This window comes from Struthio camelus, chromosome 1 (genome assembly GCF_040807025.1).
Source record: "Struthio camelus isolate bStrCam1 chromosome 1, bStrCam1.hap1, whole genome shotgun sequence".
NCBI classification, from domain to species: Eukaryota; Metazoa; Chordata; class Aves; order Struthioniformes; family Struthionidae; genus Struthio; species Struthio camelus.
Genome location: NC_090942.1, coordinates 93879871 through 93896976, shown reverse-complemented (window position 1 = coordinate 93896976; position 17106 = coordinate 93879871). Strand labels below are relative to the sequence as shown.

The 17106-nt window shown below is 41.9% G+C and overlaps 1 protein-coding gene across 17 annotated transcripts in view; it reads right to left on the bottom strand.

Moving 5' to 3' along the window:
* Nucleotides 1-17106, bottom strand: part of B4GALT4 (beta-1,4-galactosyltransferase 4) — a 31873-nt gene that overhangs the window by 8768 nt on the left and 5999 nt on the right. For 16 of the 17 annotated variants that reach the window (XM_068958650.1, XM_068958543.1, XM_068958580.1 and 13 more), the window contains 3 exons: nucleotides 6765-7255; nucleotides 4750-4982; nucleotides 1019-1206 (listed from right to left, as the gene is read on the bottom strand). In XM_068958650.1, coding sequence (XP_068814751.1) covers nucleotides 1019-1206; nucleotides 4750-4982; nucleotides 6765-7041 — 698 coding nt within the window. In that variant the 5' untranslated portion in view covers nucleotides 7042-7255. Of the gene's footprint in view, nucleotides 1-1018; nucleotides 1207-4749; nucleotides 4983-6764; nucleotides 7256-15886; nucleotides 16006-17106 lie in introns of those variants that run through there. The other variant, XM_068958560.1, reaches the window with a different exon arrangement.

Sequence of the window (17106 nt, the reverse complement as noted above, 5' to 3'; positions counted from 1 at the left end):
CCTGCATGCTTAGCTAATCAAAACCCATGCAGTATGTAAGGCATAAGAAGTAAAACACCTCAAGCTTTATATGATATTACTAGTCCAGATTCTACATGTCAAATAACCAAAGTTTCTGTTGCTTTGTTGAATTGACCATCCTGCAGCCCTCAGCATTCTCTTTGCAATGCACACTACTCCAAAAATCTGTCACAAGCCTAGTTCATTTCTGGTTGTTCCAGTTTTTACTAAATAACTGGTAAAATAATTATTATTCTGTATAAGAATTGGCACATCCAATCTCTTTCTCATATATATTTGGAAAAAAAAAAAACACAGAGGTGAAGTAGAGTTTTACTTCAAAGCACTTTGAGATTAGCTTTTGAGAAGTCCATTTCTAATTAATATTTAGAGTGACCTGACCTAAGAGGTGAATCTTGAGTGGTTTAATCAAACCTGTTTCTTTCTAGTCATTAAAATCACCAATCTCGGGAGCCTCTTTTCTCTGAGGTGGACTAGAGCTGACTTTTTCACTTTAAATTTTTTGTATCACAGTAGCAGCACTTAGGGGACTCATGACATAACACTCCTGTATTAGGCACTGCTCGGTCAAATAGTTAAAAGGCAATCCTATCTCTTGGTAAATTCTCACACTTGAGCTCTAAATACCAGAAGTTACCTCTTCAACAGCAAAAGTTAAGTGGCAAGTTTTATTAGCACAGCCCTAAGACGGATAATACTGTTAAATCACAGGACCAGGAGACTGCAAGTATATTTCTGTATTTCAACCTCCTTTACATCACCCCAGAAAGAAGAATAGCGATGCTGACCACATGCACAGATGATCAAGGGGCTAACTTCAAAGGAGTCCGTAAAGATCTTTATTCAGAAGGACCTCCAAGGAGGCAGAATGTTATCAACAGAAATCTGCTGTCAGATGGATGTACAGAAAATAATAAATGGCTCTATTAGAAGAGGAACATTATCAGAAACATGGCATTTTCCAGTTAGTATTCTCTCCGTTTTCTTTATTTCCTACCTGTAGCCAGTATTGTTCCTGCCAACTACAAGGTGCTTTGGTTGTCTGTCACACATGTAAATGTTAAAGTCATTCTCTGGCACCAGATCCACATCATGGAAAATGAAACAGTCCCAGTTCTCTTCTTTCAGGGCCTCTAGGTATCCTACATTCAACAGCTTAGCTCGATTAAACTTTGTGCTGCCAGCCTGTGGAAAAGAAGGGAAAAATCTCAATGAATATGTCAAACCTTTTTAACTAGAACTGCTCCCAGGCTTTTGTTGTAATCAGATAGTTCACAACTGCACTTGCGCTTCACAGCCTTTGCAGCAGTACCTACGCAAAGAGCTACTCTAGAACATTAAATCATTGGCTGCTCTGATGCCATATCTAAAGTGTTTCTTCAGTCTACTTCTCCTGAATAAACAAACACAGTCAGGGTCAGAAAAGGCTAAGGTTATCTGGCTACCTGAAGAATGCCTGCTGCATGATGCAGTTCCACTACTATTATTGCGTCTGTCCTGGAATTTCTATCAGGCTACATAATAAAAAAAGGTTATCAGTAGACAGTTTAGGAACCAGCACTCCGTGCAACTGTGATTGCACAGCTTATGGAAGCTTAAAAATAATGGTACTCCCATAACGGTTGGTTTATAGGTTTCCGAGCACTTGACACAGGTGATTAAGCATTGCTATCTGCAAAACAGTGGACAAGCATAAAATAGTTCAGTGTATTTCCTTAGGCCACACAGTAGGTGGCAGACCTGGAAATAAAATGTAAGCCTCTTCATGGGTTTATTTAACTCCTATCTATACCCTAGTTACTAGGCTGCACAGGGACTCCTCCCAGCACAGAGCTTCACTTTACGTTTACTGATTTTAGTTGTTTGCTTTTACTGTATGTTAGTGTGTTTTCACTTTTTTACAAATATCATTTTCCCACCAGTTTTTTAATATATATAAAAACTGTATCTGGCAGTTTTGTAAGCTTTCGATGACACTATTCGTTCTGAAGCAACACGAGTACTTATCCGGCTATTTATTTTTTTTTTACTGGACTGTACACACGCACCAGCCAGAAGAGTGCTTTCTGCTCCTGAGGACAAGCTGGGAAGTTGCCTCCAGTTCACACCTGGGAATCAAAGGGACAAGCTTTATGCTTCCAGAATCCTGCCTGTAGGCTGGCAGTCATTTTTGCCAAAGCTAGCAGCCTGCTGAACTTAAAAGAATTAAAAAGCAATTTTCAACAGAAAGGAGTCCAGAGGGCTTCTAGCCAATGACAGAAAGAGGCTCCATGGAAGAACAAAAAGAAGCTGGCCTCCCCAGCCTGAGAGAGTGGTTAGCTCTAGGGAAAAGTAGGCATATACAAAGCGTATTTTATTGTCCTAATAGGTAACTTTGCTTCAGAGAAGCAATTTGCTCACCACTACCAATAGCCATCTGCTCCTGCACAAAGAAGATACATAGGATTTATGGCTCATCATACCTGCAGCTAGGGAAATGAAGCCCAGGGCCCGTTCTGAAAAATTGAGAGAAGGAGAATCAATTGTTTCCATTTTGAGTCAGGGAAAGAGGGCATTTCCAAGAAAAACTTAGACACAATTCACTCAAGAACTGTGATGTCAAGGTCCTGAGTATTTTCATATACAGGACACAAAAAAAAATCTGACAGAAAACCTTCTCCCGATGATGAAGACATAGACTGAGTGAACAACAGAACATTTCAGATGACTGGTAAAGAATATATAGAGAACATCACATATATAGCAAATCCAGCATTGTTCAGCAGCAACTTCTACTATCTATTGTTTTTTCTGTCTCCTTTGTCAGTCTAGTCAGCGACAACTGGCCCCTTCCTGTACAAAGATAGCTGAATGACAATTACAACTGCCTTCCATCAAAGGCCATTTCAATGCTGGACTGAACAAATGGTAAAGTCTATTCTCATCTTTTATAGACAGGAGGAGAATTCTCCTCCTTCTATGGAAGGACAGTGACTACAAGACAAACTTTGTTGAGAAAGAAATTATTCACCTTTTAAGGATTACAAACTCACATCTTTCAGTACTACACATACATGCAGAGAAACATAGTTTTCAAAACGTTAAGAGTAACCCATAAAGAAGAAATGTGGAATTACGCCCTTTTCATTGTTCATAGATAAAAGATCCATTTCTTAATCTTCCTCCAAAGGAGGCTCTTGTACATTTTAATATATTTTATAGTATATATAGTATAGTACATAGAGATTATAGATAAAACCAGGATTTAACTATTAAAATATACTATTTCTTTCCTCAAACATAATTAAAACATGGAGATTGAAAATGGATTTGCCATAAGAGAGTTTTAGTTAGACTCACCTTCCAGTGTATGGTTGTACCTATCCACCCTGAAAGGCTAAGCAAAAGTTCCCAGTCTTCCAAATAAAAAGTTAAATAGAACAAGTCCAGACTTCACATTGCTGCTCAGATCAGACAAAACTTTCAGAACTCCTTCTTACTTTTTGCTAACATGACAGCCTTTCTCCACCTCACATATCTCAATAAAAAAACAAATCAAAACAAAAAAAGAAATGGGCATGCCCACTCTCCCAATGATTTACTGTTAACCACTACTAGCTAGTTGGGTTCAGCCATTATATGTACAATTACAGCACGTGCTAATGCAGAAAAAAGCCTCACTTTTCCACTTTACAGTCCACGTGATGACTCTAAACAAGCAAAGAGCAGCATATTCCAAATGAAAGTAAATCCTGCCATGACTTTTGTTGCTGTTCTGCCATGACACAGAGCAAAAATGTAAGCTCTCCTCTAGAATATGCTGTTGCTTCCTGATTAAATGACTCCAGGCTGGTTAAACAGAAAGGAAGAGAAACTATACTAACTTAGCACCTCATTTGTTTCCTGCTGTTTGAAAAGTCTGTCTAGTGTCAAAGCAGAGCACATAAGTAAATGACAGTAAAAGAAAACTGATGCAGTTAAAGATTAAAAAAAGACAACGTATTACAAGAGAGAATTCTATGCTGCCTTAGATCACGTGACCAGAGCGTATGCACCGAGATGGAAAAGGACCTGGCAAAGATCTAAACACTCAAGCCTTAGCCACTGAATCAGCAGAGCTAAAGAGAATATGAAAAAAAAAAAATCAGTCATTAAATCTTTCAGGAACCAAATGCTATGACTACTCCTTCCCTCAGCTCTTGCTGTGCAACTGAAGTACCTACAAGTAGTAGGTAGTGTGTTTACCTCAAGACAACAGAACAACCACCACATGATGTGCGCAGCTTACTAACCATGACAGTCAGTAAGGAGATGGGAGAGAAGAGCTAGATATAAACTGAGGCCTTTGGTTCAAACAGCTCCAAATTTAAAGACAAAAAGTATTTCAGCCTAGCTGTGTAAAAATATGGTGCAGGAAAAGTGAGTTGTCAAAAGATGCCTGCCCTGAACACTAACTCAGAAATACTAAGTTAGACTGAGAAATGGACAATAATTAAAGACAGGGTTTGTTAATACCTCCAAGTTTTGCTAACAACAGCTCATATCCTCTAGCGCCTCTAGTGTTACCAATGACGGCTGGAAGCCCCACAACAAGTGGAAGACCCTCAACAATTGGAAGTGTTTGAAGCAGGCTCAGAGGACTGATGCTTTACAGCAGAGGTGGCATCTTACCCCTCCTCAGACTGCAGAGCAATGATGTCACCCCCCTCCCCTCCCAAAACCAAAGAGGTCTCTGTATAGTTGCCTCACCTGGTGGATAACGTAGATGCCGTAGTCCAGCTGCTGCCTCTGTAGGAACGGGTGGAGGTGCTCCAGGAGGTACAGAAGGTGCCTCTCCCGATTGCGGTGTGGGATGAGGATGGCCACATGTTGCAATGCTGAGCACTCAGCAGGGTGATACCGGCCCTTGGCTACCTGAGCATTCTCCTTTTCTACTTCTTCCAGTGTGAGAGCTGCTTTGAAGGTGAGTTTGCTGGCACCTCCTGCAGGAGAAGCACAGGAAGCTTTCCTGATTCGTTTCTGGTTGTGACTAGTCCAGTGCCCTCATGAGGTACTCTGTAACCAGCATAAGAAACCCAGGTTGAAGCCTAGAGTTCATTTCCCTAGCTTTCCAAGAGAAAGTAGTGCTACAATGGCATTACAGAGGCAGTGGAAGGAGGGGATACCAAATGTTTAGTCACTTAAACTGATACAGAGCAGTGATAAGAAAAATCAAGAGAAGTTCCACCCTACTTCAGAAGGATTGGCCAGAGATGGCTGCCAGAACAAAGAGGAGGACAGCAAAGTGGAAAGAGATGCAGGGCTGGAGCCATAAGTCACCACAGCTTAAAATATGAACAAAAGTTTCTCAGGCTTAAGACTAGAAACATATAGGAGAAAATATACCAGGGCGCTCTCTAGCCAAATGAAATTTTCATCACTTTCTCTTGCACTGACCTGTCATTCTAGCCCCTCCAAATTCAGCCATCCAACGAAAGAGAACAATGCAAGCAACTGTGAGCGTATATGGTTTTTACCTTAAACACATACATCTAAAGGGGTGGGAAGCAGGGTGAACCTAGACAGCAACTTTTTGGACTACACCTGGGATAAGGGAGGAATCTAGTTTCACAAACAAGCACCTAACTGGGTTCGTGAAGACGACAAAGACACAGTACTGCAAAACAGATGGTTGGTGCTCCTAGCACAAGGTGTCTAAGGCAGTACAAGTGGTCTAATAAAAATGGCTAAAACTAGGAAACAGAGTTGCCTATTTGAACCTTCACCATAAATCACCCCCAAAAGTTCAACGGCACAGTGATCCAAGTGGGAGCACTAACCCCCCAAAGTAGCTGTAAAGACCTTCAATTGTTGAGATAGAGAGGTGAAAGCACATCTGATAACGAAAAGGAAAAAGTCTCCTGTGTGGAAGAAAAAGGGAACACTTTAAAGAAAAGAAAAAAGAAACCTGTGAAACCGACAAATAAGGATAAGGCCCATTTTTCTTTATGCTGTCATTGTAGAGTTCAGTTTCAGGAGATGATCTGCAGAGCTGGAGTACAGTTTAAACAGCTGTAAGCAGTGAAGAGAACTGTCCACATTCTTTTAAACACCTTGTCCGTAGTCCAGAGCAAAGTTTAATATGCAGATGTTAAGCTGTTGCAGCTTTTTTGCTGGACTTTCCATCATCTTTGTACCCTCTCTTCCTGACATCCAATAGAGCATCAAGTTTAACCTGCAAGTAGCAATGCTTTCCATTTCATCTTTTCACAGTAGGGGTAGGATAGGGGGTTTTGCCCAGAACACATACGAGGTGACAATGGAGATAAATACAAGCAGTGCGGAGAAACTAATGGGTTTCTGCCACGTTCAACTTGACAACGCAGGGGTGGTCAAGCTTCGTGACATTAAAAGCTATGTTCCAAAGTTCTCCCGCGGCAAAAAGCTGCCCTGCCCAGCCACGCTTCACAACCTCAGTTCCATGCACTGCACTCCCCCCTCCCCCCCCCCTTTTTTTTTCCTTCAGTTTAAAGAAGCAACAAACATACCCGCCCCTTCTAATCTTCCAAGCCCACCCAAAGCTATCAGCCAAATCTTCCTACAGGAGTTAAGGCATCCAGTGCCACAAGTCACTACCTCACCCAGAAGTACTTATTGCAATTGGCAGTGTTGTTATTTGGTTCACAGCAAAAATGCCAGAGTGTAAAATAGCTCAGAAGAAAACCAAGTCAGCACTACCAAGCAGATGCAACTTGTTAAAAGAAGAGGAAAACAGTATCACTTACGCAGGTATGGAGAGAGAGCTGGGCAGTGACCCTGAGATGACTGCACTGTGGGAACTTTCGCAGTTGATTTGCTCTTCTCCTGCTTCTGGCTGTTGTCTTCCTCCTCCAGGCTAGGTACCTTTCTGAAATTTTCCACCATGCTCTTAGCTTTAGGAATTGCCTGTCCAGAGTCCATGATGTAACTGAGTGTGGCCCATAGCATCATCAAACACAAAAGGACAAGCAGCAACACTTTGAACTTATAGAAGAAGTGAAGAACATAAGAGCTCAAGGCCATGGCGCTCTCTGGTCCGCAAAATGCTTCCTCAGCTCTTCCCGAGGTAGGCCTTTCACTGCACACTCAGTGGGGATGAAATCAGAGGTCCCAAGAAGAACGTCACAGTAGAGAAGGAAAACCGGAGGTAGGGACAGCTGCCACACTTCCTCTGGTTTTGCAATTCATGGAGCTCTGATGCTGTTTGTCCTCGAAACGTCAGAAAACATGACTTAACCTGGACCAAAAAAGGGGGGGGGATGGTAAGTTAGCTTTTACTGATGTACCTTTACAGACGTCAAGAAAAGAACTCATGACAAGCCAAAGGACATCAGAGCATCACAATACAGAAGGAACAAGAAGTACGATCTACTAGTCAGAAACTCGGGAGACTAAGCTTTGGTCCTAGCTCAGCCACAAACTGAGCTGTATAATTTGAGGCAAATCACTTTTCTTTTTTGCTTCTCACTCCCAATCTGTCCATTTTTACATCAGAACATGCAGCAGTTGCTCCCTATTATGTCTGTATAGGGTGCCTGGAACTACGCAAGCTTAATTACCTCTATTGCTACCAAAAATCAATAACAGCTGCAAGGCCACAGATTCCGCTGGCCAGGGGTAAAGCCAGCTCCCCTCACCAAAATGAAGAGCCCACGAAATTATCTCTGAAGAATTCTGAGAATTTTCTCCTGAGAGAGAATATTATCAATGCTATGCTGCTATACCCTGTAGTGTAAACCACATAATGCTTAAAAGGCATCAGAAACTATTCTGTATATACTGCCTGACAGTACCACCTTGTGGGTCTTTGCCCAGTACTCCTCTCTCACATGCTGCTGTAACGAGGAATAAACAAGTAATTCATCCTGCTTTTTGAAGGAAAGGCTCAGTTTTCCATGATAGGTCTGCAAGGATTCAATCCTTCATTCCGTTTCCTGACCTCTTTCAAAAGCTCCATTTTCATATAGGCTTTCGTTGCCACCATACTATAGAGTTACAACGGTAAGACTTCTGTCTGATAGAACATAGCAGAGAAAGAATGATGTTGCAATAAAGAGAGAGTTCTGATAATGAAAATACACAAGAAAATAGCCACCTGTGGAAAGAAAAAGGACTGAGGCTAAGCAAAGCAGAAGCTTGGCGTTCTCATTTATTCCCTCTCCCCTGATTTGCCATGTCAGAATAGCCTGTAAGGCATTGACAGCATAGGTCTCTATTACTCTCTAGAGAAGTTTGAAAACGGTCTGAAACTAGTCAGAACTAGTTCTTCCTCTGTCGATACCCATTAGCTCTGTTTTCACAGAATCACAGAATGACCAAGGTTGGAAGGGACCTCTGGAGATCATCTAGTCCAACCCCCCTGCTCAAGCAGGGTCCTCTAGAGCATGTTGCCCAGGAATGTGTCCAGATGGCTTTTGAACATCTGGAAAGAAGGAGACTCCACTACCTCTCTGGGCAGCCTGTTCCAGGGCTCTGTCCCCCTCACAGGAAAGGAGTTTTTCCTCAGGTTCAGACGGAACTTCCTGTGCTGCAGTTTGCTCCCGTTGCCTCTCGCCCTGTTGCTGGGCACCGCGGAGAAGAGTCTGGCCCCATCCTCTCGACACCCTCCCTTCAGATACTTGTACACACTGATCAGATCGCCTCTCAGCCTTCTCTTCTCCAGGCTGAAGAGGCCCAGCTCTCTCAGCCTTTCTTCAGGGGAGAGATGCTCCAGTCCCCTAATCATCTTGGTAGCCCTCAGCCGGACTCTCTCCGGTAGTGCTATTTTCCAAAATAGAATAGAAAACAGCCGCAGGGCAACAGCCAGTATCCAGCTGATCTACAGAACTAGGAAACCTATGCAGTTAAGGACTGCCATATACATCTGCAAAATCCAAGACGATCAGCAAAGCTTAGCTGTATGCTGCTAATACACAGTGCTTTCCACGAAAGGATCTCAAATCTTGTGATAAACAACTGGAAACCAACTTTGTGAGGGACAATCTATAATACATATTATACATACATGGACATGGCAAGCTTGATTACTTGTTTTCCATGGTCAAGCATTCACCGTTTTTCCCTTTTTTGCAATATAAACTATCCAGCCTCTCTGCTATCCCATAGAGAAGAAATACAACCTTCAGACCCAAATGCCAACAAATCTCGTGACCTCAGTTATAAAAATTTACTCAGCACACCTCCTTCAGATATTCACTTACTGTAGTGAAACCACGCCTCTGTCACTTTTTCCTCCTATACAGTCAAAAACATCAACAACAGAAGAGTAAACACTGAACTTATTTTCTCCTTCTGTATCATCAGAGCTGTTCAATGAATTCTTACTACAGAACTAGCTGGCAGGCGTCTTGCACACACCTAGAAGGTCATTGCTCTCACTGCTGATAACTACCCCAACGAGCCTTGTTTCACCAGACACCTCATATTTCTTTTACTACGTTCCAGGAATCCTCAACATCCTGCTATAATGCCACCACTCTGGCAGGCCTCAGTACAGTCTCACATTTACACACACACACACACAAATAGCAATTACGTCTCAGGATCACCACACAGGGCCCAGACTAAACTCACCCTAAATATTTTGCAGTGATGCTGATGATCTGCTCCAGATGGTGCTAACCTTGAGTAGTATGCACACGAACCAGTCTGTACCAGTTCACCTGGAAGCCCAATTCTCCTTCTGGTACCTGTCACAGAACTGTTACTTACAGCACAGGGTGTGACACATGCTGACTGCCTGCCTAAGGGAGTGCAACCATTACTGCAAATCCAACTGCAAATCTCCAACGTTTCTGTGGTTTTCTGGAAACAACGCCATCCTGAATATTACAAACAAGGGTAGAAACGTGCACCGCAACCCAACTAGATTCAGAGATTAGCAGTGATTAATACCATCATGTAAATATTCCAAAGCTTGGAGATCGATGCGCAGCAGCAAGGATCTGTCTCCCTTATTTTTTAAAAAGGGCCACTTCAAACCCACAAAACTTCTCATTGGCATCATCAGCTTTGTGAAGTGTGGTAGTTCTACATATTTTAAAAATCAAAGGTTGAAACGGAGCACTCATTCCACCCTTTTCCAATTCTAAGGGCTACTACAAACAGTTATGCCTCTAGGGACCTTATTCTACAAATATCTGCTGAACAACAGATGAGCCCACAAGGATACAAACACTCCAAGCCAAGCCAGCAGCAGCATTTTACGACTTCAGGGAGGCCAGCAAGCTAGAACCAATGCTAGATATTTTCAGATGTCCAATTGTTGTTGTACCTCTCCAAAGTTTAGATTTAACAGTTTGGTAATACACAGTGGGAGTAAAGGCGTGTGGGGTATTTCTGAAAACAGGGCCATCACAATTGCACAGAAAAACAAGTTGTTCTTTCCTCCCTCGGGTCCTCTGAAGGCTGCAGGATCCCTTTCTGCCCCTGCTGGGTGGGAAACCGTCACTGGCTGCATTCCTTTCGCAGGCATTCCTCATGTCTCCCCTGAATCTGAAGACATTATTTTACAAAGGATAGGTTTTTTCCTGTTTATTTTTTTGTTACATTGTGAACGCACCCATTTCCCCCCCCCCCCCCATGCACGTGATAGATATAAGGTGATGGATTTTACTGTCCTAAAAAGCCTGCGATGTGCAAGAAACTCAGTATTCTAATCTATACATTGGTTAAACACAAATTAAATCCAGGGTTTCCACATATGCTCCAAATATTGGTTTGGGGAGGTTTTTGTTTTTTTGTTTTTTTAAAGTTAAAAAATATTACTGCAGTTGCTGTCAGTAACCGATGCACACTTTATTTTGCTGTTCCTCACATGAGTTGTAGGCTACAGCTGAAGTACTGAAGGAATGCCCAAAACATGCTACTGGGATTGCAGACAGATGGGGAAGGGAGGGAACTAAAAAGTGAAAGAGCAACAGGAAAAGAGGAAGGAGGAAAGTCTCAGTTAAGCACAGACAGGGGGTGGGATTCACTTTCCAGCAAAAGGAGTACTCCAGTTTGCACAGAAAAGTAGAAGAAGAAATCACTGTTTTACAGTTGAGAAAAGTGAATTAAAAGAAGTGAAATGGGCTCAAAACAAAAAAATAGATTAAATCCAGTTTAACCTTCCCCTACACTTCTAGAGTCCCAATTCAATCAAGCTCTGTAACGGGTGCAGGAGGAAAAGCCCCCTAACTAGGGAAATGAGAGGCAGATAAAACTATCATATATCAAATACTAAAGGGAAAGAGGCATGAAGAAGGAAAAGAAAAATGAACAGAATGAAATTAAATGGAAAATCTACAAGAAAGGAGTGGAAGATAAAAATAAGACTGAGATTTTCAATGAATATATTTTATTTCAGCTATGAAAATTTACATCTGACTTCATGTTTTGTTTTGTTGGCAGACGTGCCACAGTAATACAGACTTGCAGTTACGGTGCCCTGAGAGGTGACAGCAGAAATATCATATTGATATAACTTGAGTTAAACAATTGCTCACAGTGAAGCTCAAAACCTAAGTTAACAGGATAATATTTGTTTTTGAACATTGCCTGCTGCAACATCAATGCATTCCTTTCACCCAAGCATCATTTCCTAATTAGCCGTCATTTCTAATATGGTTTGCTTTATCCAGTTATTGCTGCCTTTCCAGGATCCCTGCCATACATACTAAGGAAAGATTTTTGCATGACAGAAGGGATTCTGGACCACAGCTTTGCTCAAAGTTCACCTCTGTCACTTAGGACTCCGATTCACAGCTGCAGCAACTGAAGAAATAACTGCTGAAAGACCATTACCCTATTGCACCACTACATATTAGCACCCAAATAAACGGGGATGCAAATAAAAGCGCAATTGTTGGCTCCCCGGCCAGAGCGGACAAAAAATTGATCAAATTCAATTTATTAAATTCATAGCCTCCCACTGTATCAGAAGCAGGCTGTATTTTTTTTTTTTTTTAAAGGAAGTTGAAATAGCTGCTTATCGCTCATGCGTAGGCTGGGGCAAAACAGATCCTCCCCCATGAGAAATTATGTTTTCACAAATAAAATAAAAATTTAGAAATAAACTACCTATGGGGGGGGGGGGGGGGGAACGTAACAACACATCAAGAAGCAATCAACACCATCCGCCAGAAGAACAAACTTATGAAATACTTTTATATCAGGAAGAGCATGCAGATGTAAAATTGTAAGGTACAAAGATGCCAATTTATGGAACTAAAGCAAACACTGAACTTACTGCGCCAACTTGATTTGTACCACCTTCCCACTGAGTTAGGTAGAATATCATGTGTACAGATTTTGTCAGCTTTGTGAATTCCCTTTACAAGCAGATGTTACTATAAGTTCACAGTACTTGCCACTGACACTTATTCAAATTTTACTACTGTCAACGTGAGTTATTTTGTATGGTACCTTAAACCACATCTTCACTGAGTTCTATGGCAGTCAGAATAACTGAACATTGTTCTTAAAATATTTATACTTAAGCACTTCATAAAAGTGGCATCAGTACACATGCATGATTACAAACAATTAGTCATTCTCAACTCATCACAACACATGCAGAAGGGCATAAATAACAACAAAGCTTGCAGTTTGGTATTTCGATGTCTTGTATGCAGAATACAGTTTGTACTGCAACACGTGAAAAGCATGAAGACGCTTCAGGTATGTTAAATGGAAAAACATGCACAAACTAAATTCACTCAACTTACATTAGCACTTCATAAGGTAAAAGGTATTTGTCTTTTCCTGGGACAAGGGAACGGTATGCACACAGAAAGGCTTGCCTGACTGTACTGACGAACTATTAAAAGCTGTGCCCTCGTGAATGACAGCAACTGAAAGAAGCAGTGAAGAGCTAACGCTTTTATGACTCCCACCAGGGATGCAGAACCTGTGAATATAAGATGACCGTAACTGGAAATAAAAGGACAAGCACGAGGTTCGGCCTTAATAAAAGCTTGTTTGGAGTAGTTACTTTACTGTTTCACACTAAGGATTCTGCATGTTTTATCCTAGTTAATAAAAGCTTACTTGTTAAAAAGGCGATTTTTCACCAGCCAATTTAAAAGATTGGTGTTCCTGCACTGCTAAGACAACTCACCCAGACTCAAGAATAGTAAGAGTTGTGGCCTTGTAAAAAGCCAAAAAACAACACAAAAAAACCCAACAACAACAAAACATTAGGCCCAGAGCTGCGATAGAAAGCCGCAGTCAGGGATATAGGATTAAAGCCAGAGCTAGAACACATCTATCAAATCATTATTAATGGCATAGCCTTAATAAAATAAAATATTGACTAGAACAGCCATGTAAAATCTACTCCAACTTTAATAAAGGCCAAAGGTCACTCTGCAATTCACGTGAAATGCAAATACTTTGCACTTCAAAACTTTTAGAGAAAAGCAAACCCTCGCCAATAAAGTACAGGCTGATAAGCAAATCATTGGTGATATACTGGAGAAGAAAAAGATGACCGGGTCAGATATTAAAATACGTGCAAAAATAATTCAAACAAAACATCAATACTATTGATTAACCTTTATAGCAAGATTTGCTTAATCTCAAAAATGCTGGAAATGTAGTTCTTCCTTCTTCTATATTTGGCAACTCAGGGAAACTGTCCTTCAAATATGGGGGGGGGAGGGGGAAAAACGTAAGTGGTGCAATAAAACTGTTCTCATAGCTGTCATAAACCTCTCTCTAGCTAGATCTGACCTTCAACAGACATACCCACGGACCTTTCATACAGACCTAAAGTGCAATTCATCTTGTGAACTAATTTCTCAGTGAAGTATGACCAAGCCTAGTTTAGAAAGTTGCAGCTGGTCAGCTGTGCACAGCAAAAATACAGCACTTCAGGTCATGAGGTTAAAAAGACCATGGTACCTGCTTCAAAATCCATGACAAAAATAGAATGTAGTTATCCAAAAACGAAATCAGCCAGAATTTCAAAGTCAATGGCTTTACGAAGAATGAGAAAGATCTCTATCCACACACAGATTAATCCGTATCTAGACAGGCACCACAAACATCGTTCTGAACAAATTCCTGATCAGGTTAAGGCACATAAATACCATATGATCTGTGCTGGGGACCTGATCTCTTATTTGTATTGATAGCTGCCCCTGTGCTCAGAGGTCTGTGAGGTCAAGTTCAGTAACCTGCTACGTTTTCTCAAACATGTGCCAAACTCCGCTTATATTTTCCAAGGCTCCCCAGCACTGCTCAGGATAAGCTACCTGTAGAAGTCAGTCAGCACGGCTGTCTGACCCCCTCAGCAAACAGGGGTTTCCAATTCTGATCCTTGGGCTTGTGGGCATGAACACAATGCTCTAACTTACCCATCTCCGCAAACCGCCCAAATTAGTAAGTGAGGTTCCTGCACGGACGAGATTTTTTTCTAAGCAAAACAACTATATTGTAGCCATCCATTTTCATTCAGGGGTTTCCCAGAAGAAATACACGTGCATGTGCACTGAGTCAGACTTGCTGCGCAAGCACAGAGCAAGCAAGCAGCATACGCGCAACTGGCTCCCTGTGCATGGGCTGCAGGGTCAATCGGCCCATATGCGGTGGGCATTTGTCTAGCAGCCTGGCTGAAGCTACTACCGTAACCAAGCTGGGAGATACCCAGAAATTCTAGACTGATAGCGATTCTTTTTCATCTAGACAAAATTTCTATGTAGACAAAGAGAAGATACGTACTAGTGAAGGAAAAAAATAAGATTACAAAACAAACTTTGATATGCAGTTGGGGTTGATGAACTCATTATTTTCAAAGACTTATTTTTCACTGATATGTTTTTAAATAAAAATTGTCATTATGACGCCTAGCCTTTTCTACAAAAAATCATGTGAATTTAAGTTTAACAATATAAATGATCAGGAAGAACACTTACCGCCTAAACTTGATTTCTCAGGTGTTTGCATTTAAAACAATTCACTCTGTATGCAACACCTGCAGAGCAGCTCTAGAGAGATCCTCCAATTTCATGTATGCAAAATTTGTTTAGTGGATGCTTTTTTGAATTTGCACAAACTAACCTTCCAATTCTGCCTGTCTCACGCTTCCCAGGAAGGACAGGTTTCCTATCATGCAGGATTTTCCAGAACCCTCTGCAACCTTCTCAAGTTCAGCGAAATGCACAAATTCCACAGCTGCAAAAAGCATTCATTTCAACCTAACTTTAAAACCCCTCATAAGTCCAAACAGGAAGTGAAGCACGAAAAGAGTTCCCTGGGACAGCATTTATCAGATCAATATTGTGCAGATTGCTATTTAGTACTTTGTAAGAGCCAAAATTCAAAGTAGCAAGGGGTTTGCTCTGGGGCTATCACAAATAAATTCAGCAACCTTCTTCTCTAAACCCTCCAAGAAATAATCAAATTCTTTACAGTTGACAGAGTAGAAAGATCAATGTAAACCATCAGCTTTTCTACACAAGACAGTTCAAGTCCTTGAGTTTTACAAGCGTCTAAACCCACTCCTTTCACAAGTCTTTTTAGCAGATGAGTTTTTCAGTTGGGCATTAAGATAACACATTTTAGGATTATAAAGCTGTTATATGAAAGAGGTGCTATTACCTCCACCTATTAAAGAAATACAAACTGCACTGAGAAATGGTGAATGCATCAGCAGTAAAAAATAAATATACGTATTACCAATCCTCAGAAAAACACCCTTTTTGCCCCACTTTCCGCTTCTCAGGATTTCAAGCCAAAAGGAAGCACATGAAATTACTGTTGCTGCTGCTGCCACATCCCTCCTTCCTGCAGAGCAGTCACTCTGAGAAGTACGCACGCTTGCCCTGTGCAAGCGACAGACACTTTTCAGCCCTGAAACCCCACACCATAAAGAGACCTCTGTTACCTCTCACAGGCTTCTGGAAAGAGTCAGCTCAAAACTCGCAGGATGACTGACTCGCAGGTTTTCCCCAGCCCTAGAGAGGCTCCCTAGCACCGTCCCCCACGCTCCTCCCCTCTGGCCACGTCCCAGGGAGGCAAGGTAGGCTGCTTCCCTCCCTCCCTCCCTTTCCCAGGGCACCACCGCACGACAGAATTAGCGGGGGGGGGGGGGGGGAGGGGGGGCGCACTCAGGCATATCTTGATGGAGCAGTGTGCCAAAAGCCGTACTGCAATACAAACAATAACAACAAACCCTGGTTAGAAACAAAGGCTCGAGCAAACCACAATTTCTATGTGAGCCCTTCTGGTACCTGTACTATTTGAGGATTTTTAATGTTAAAACTTGCATCATTCTTCTACAGATCAAGCTGCCCTTCCTCACATCCACACCCATGGAGAAGTCTAGGCACTCTCATCACACTTCTCTCGGTATCAGCTGGTCACACCTAGGAAGCACAGTGTCACCAATGACAGAAGCGTGTACCTTATATGAGGGTGTTCAGGCTGCCTGGTTTACTGCCTAGTATTTTCAGGAAAGGTAACTGTTTTAGTTACATTATTCTTACTGTGAAAGGTTGTCTCCTGCTGCTGCTTTCTCCCCCTTGCTTTGCCCCATAACGCTCTTCTAATAACCTAGCAGAATCAGCAGCACGAAAGTGACTGAGGCGTCTCCTTACCACCGGGTCCATGAAGGCTTTTGCAGGCCGCCAGGAAAGCGGTGCCACCGTGCTAGCCAACTCGGCACATGGCGCACAGCTACCAGGAGGTGGTTGCTGCCAGCCTACCCAGGCCTCCTCCCTAATGGCCATATATTAAGCTGACAAGCAGGCGTTTCTTTTGGTAGAGTTGCACCTACGTTAAGGGATTTACGAGCACACCTATGCCACTTAAGGGGTGGAATTTTCTCACGCTTCCAGTCAACATACTGATAATGGGGAAAAATACTATAGTGAGGACGAAACCTAAGTACATTCTGATTACAATGCTAGAATGGGTATTACATACAGGTGGGGAGAGAAAAAATAGTTACAGACTGACAATAAATGTTAATCTCCTATAATTCACAGTTGTTCAAACTCATTGTGCAATACATACTTGAAATGTATGGTAGATGTTTCAAAGCTTTACCAGTAGGTCTTCTCTGTGCCACAAAGATCTTATTATTGGGACTGCGCAAAAGTTTTG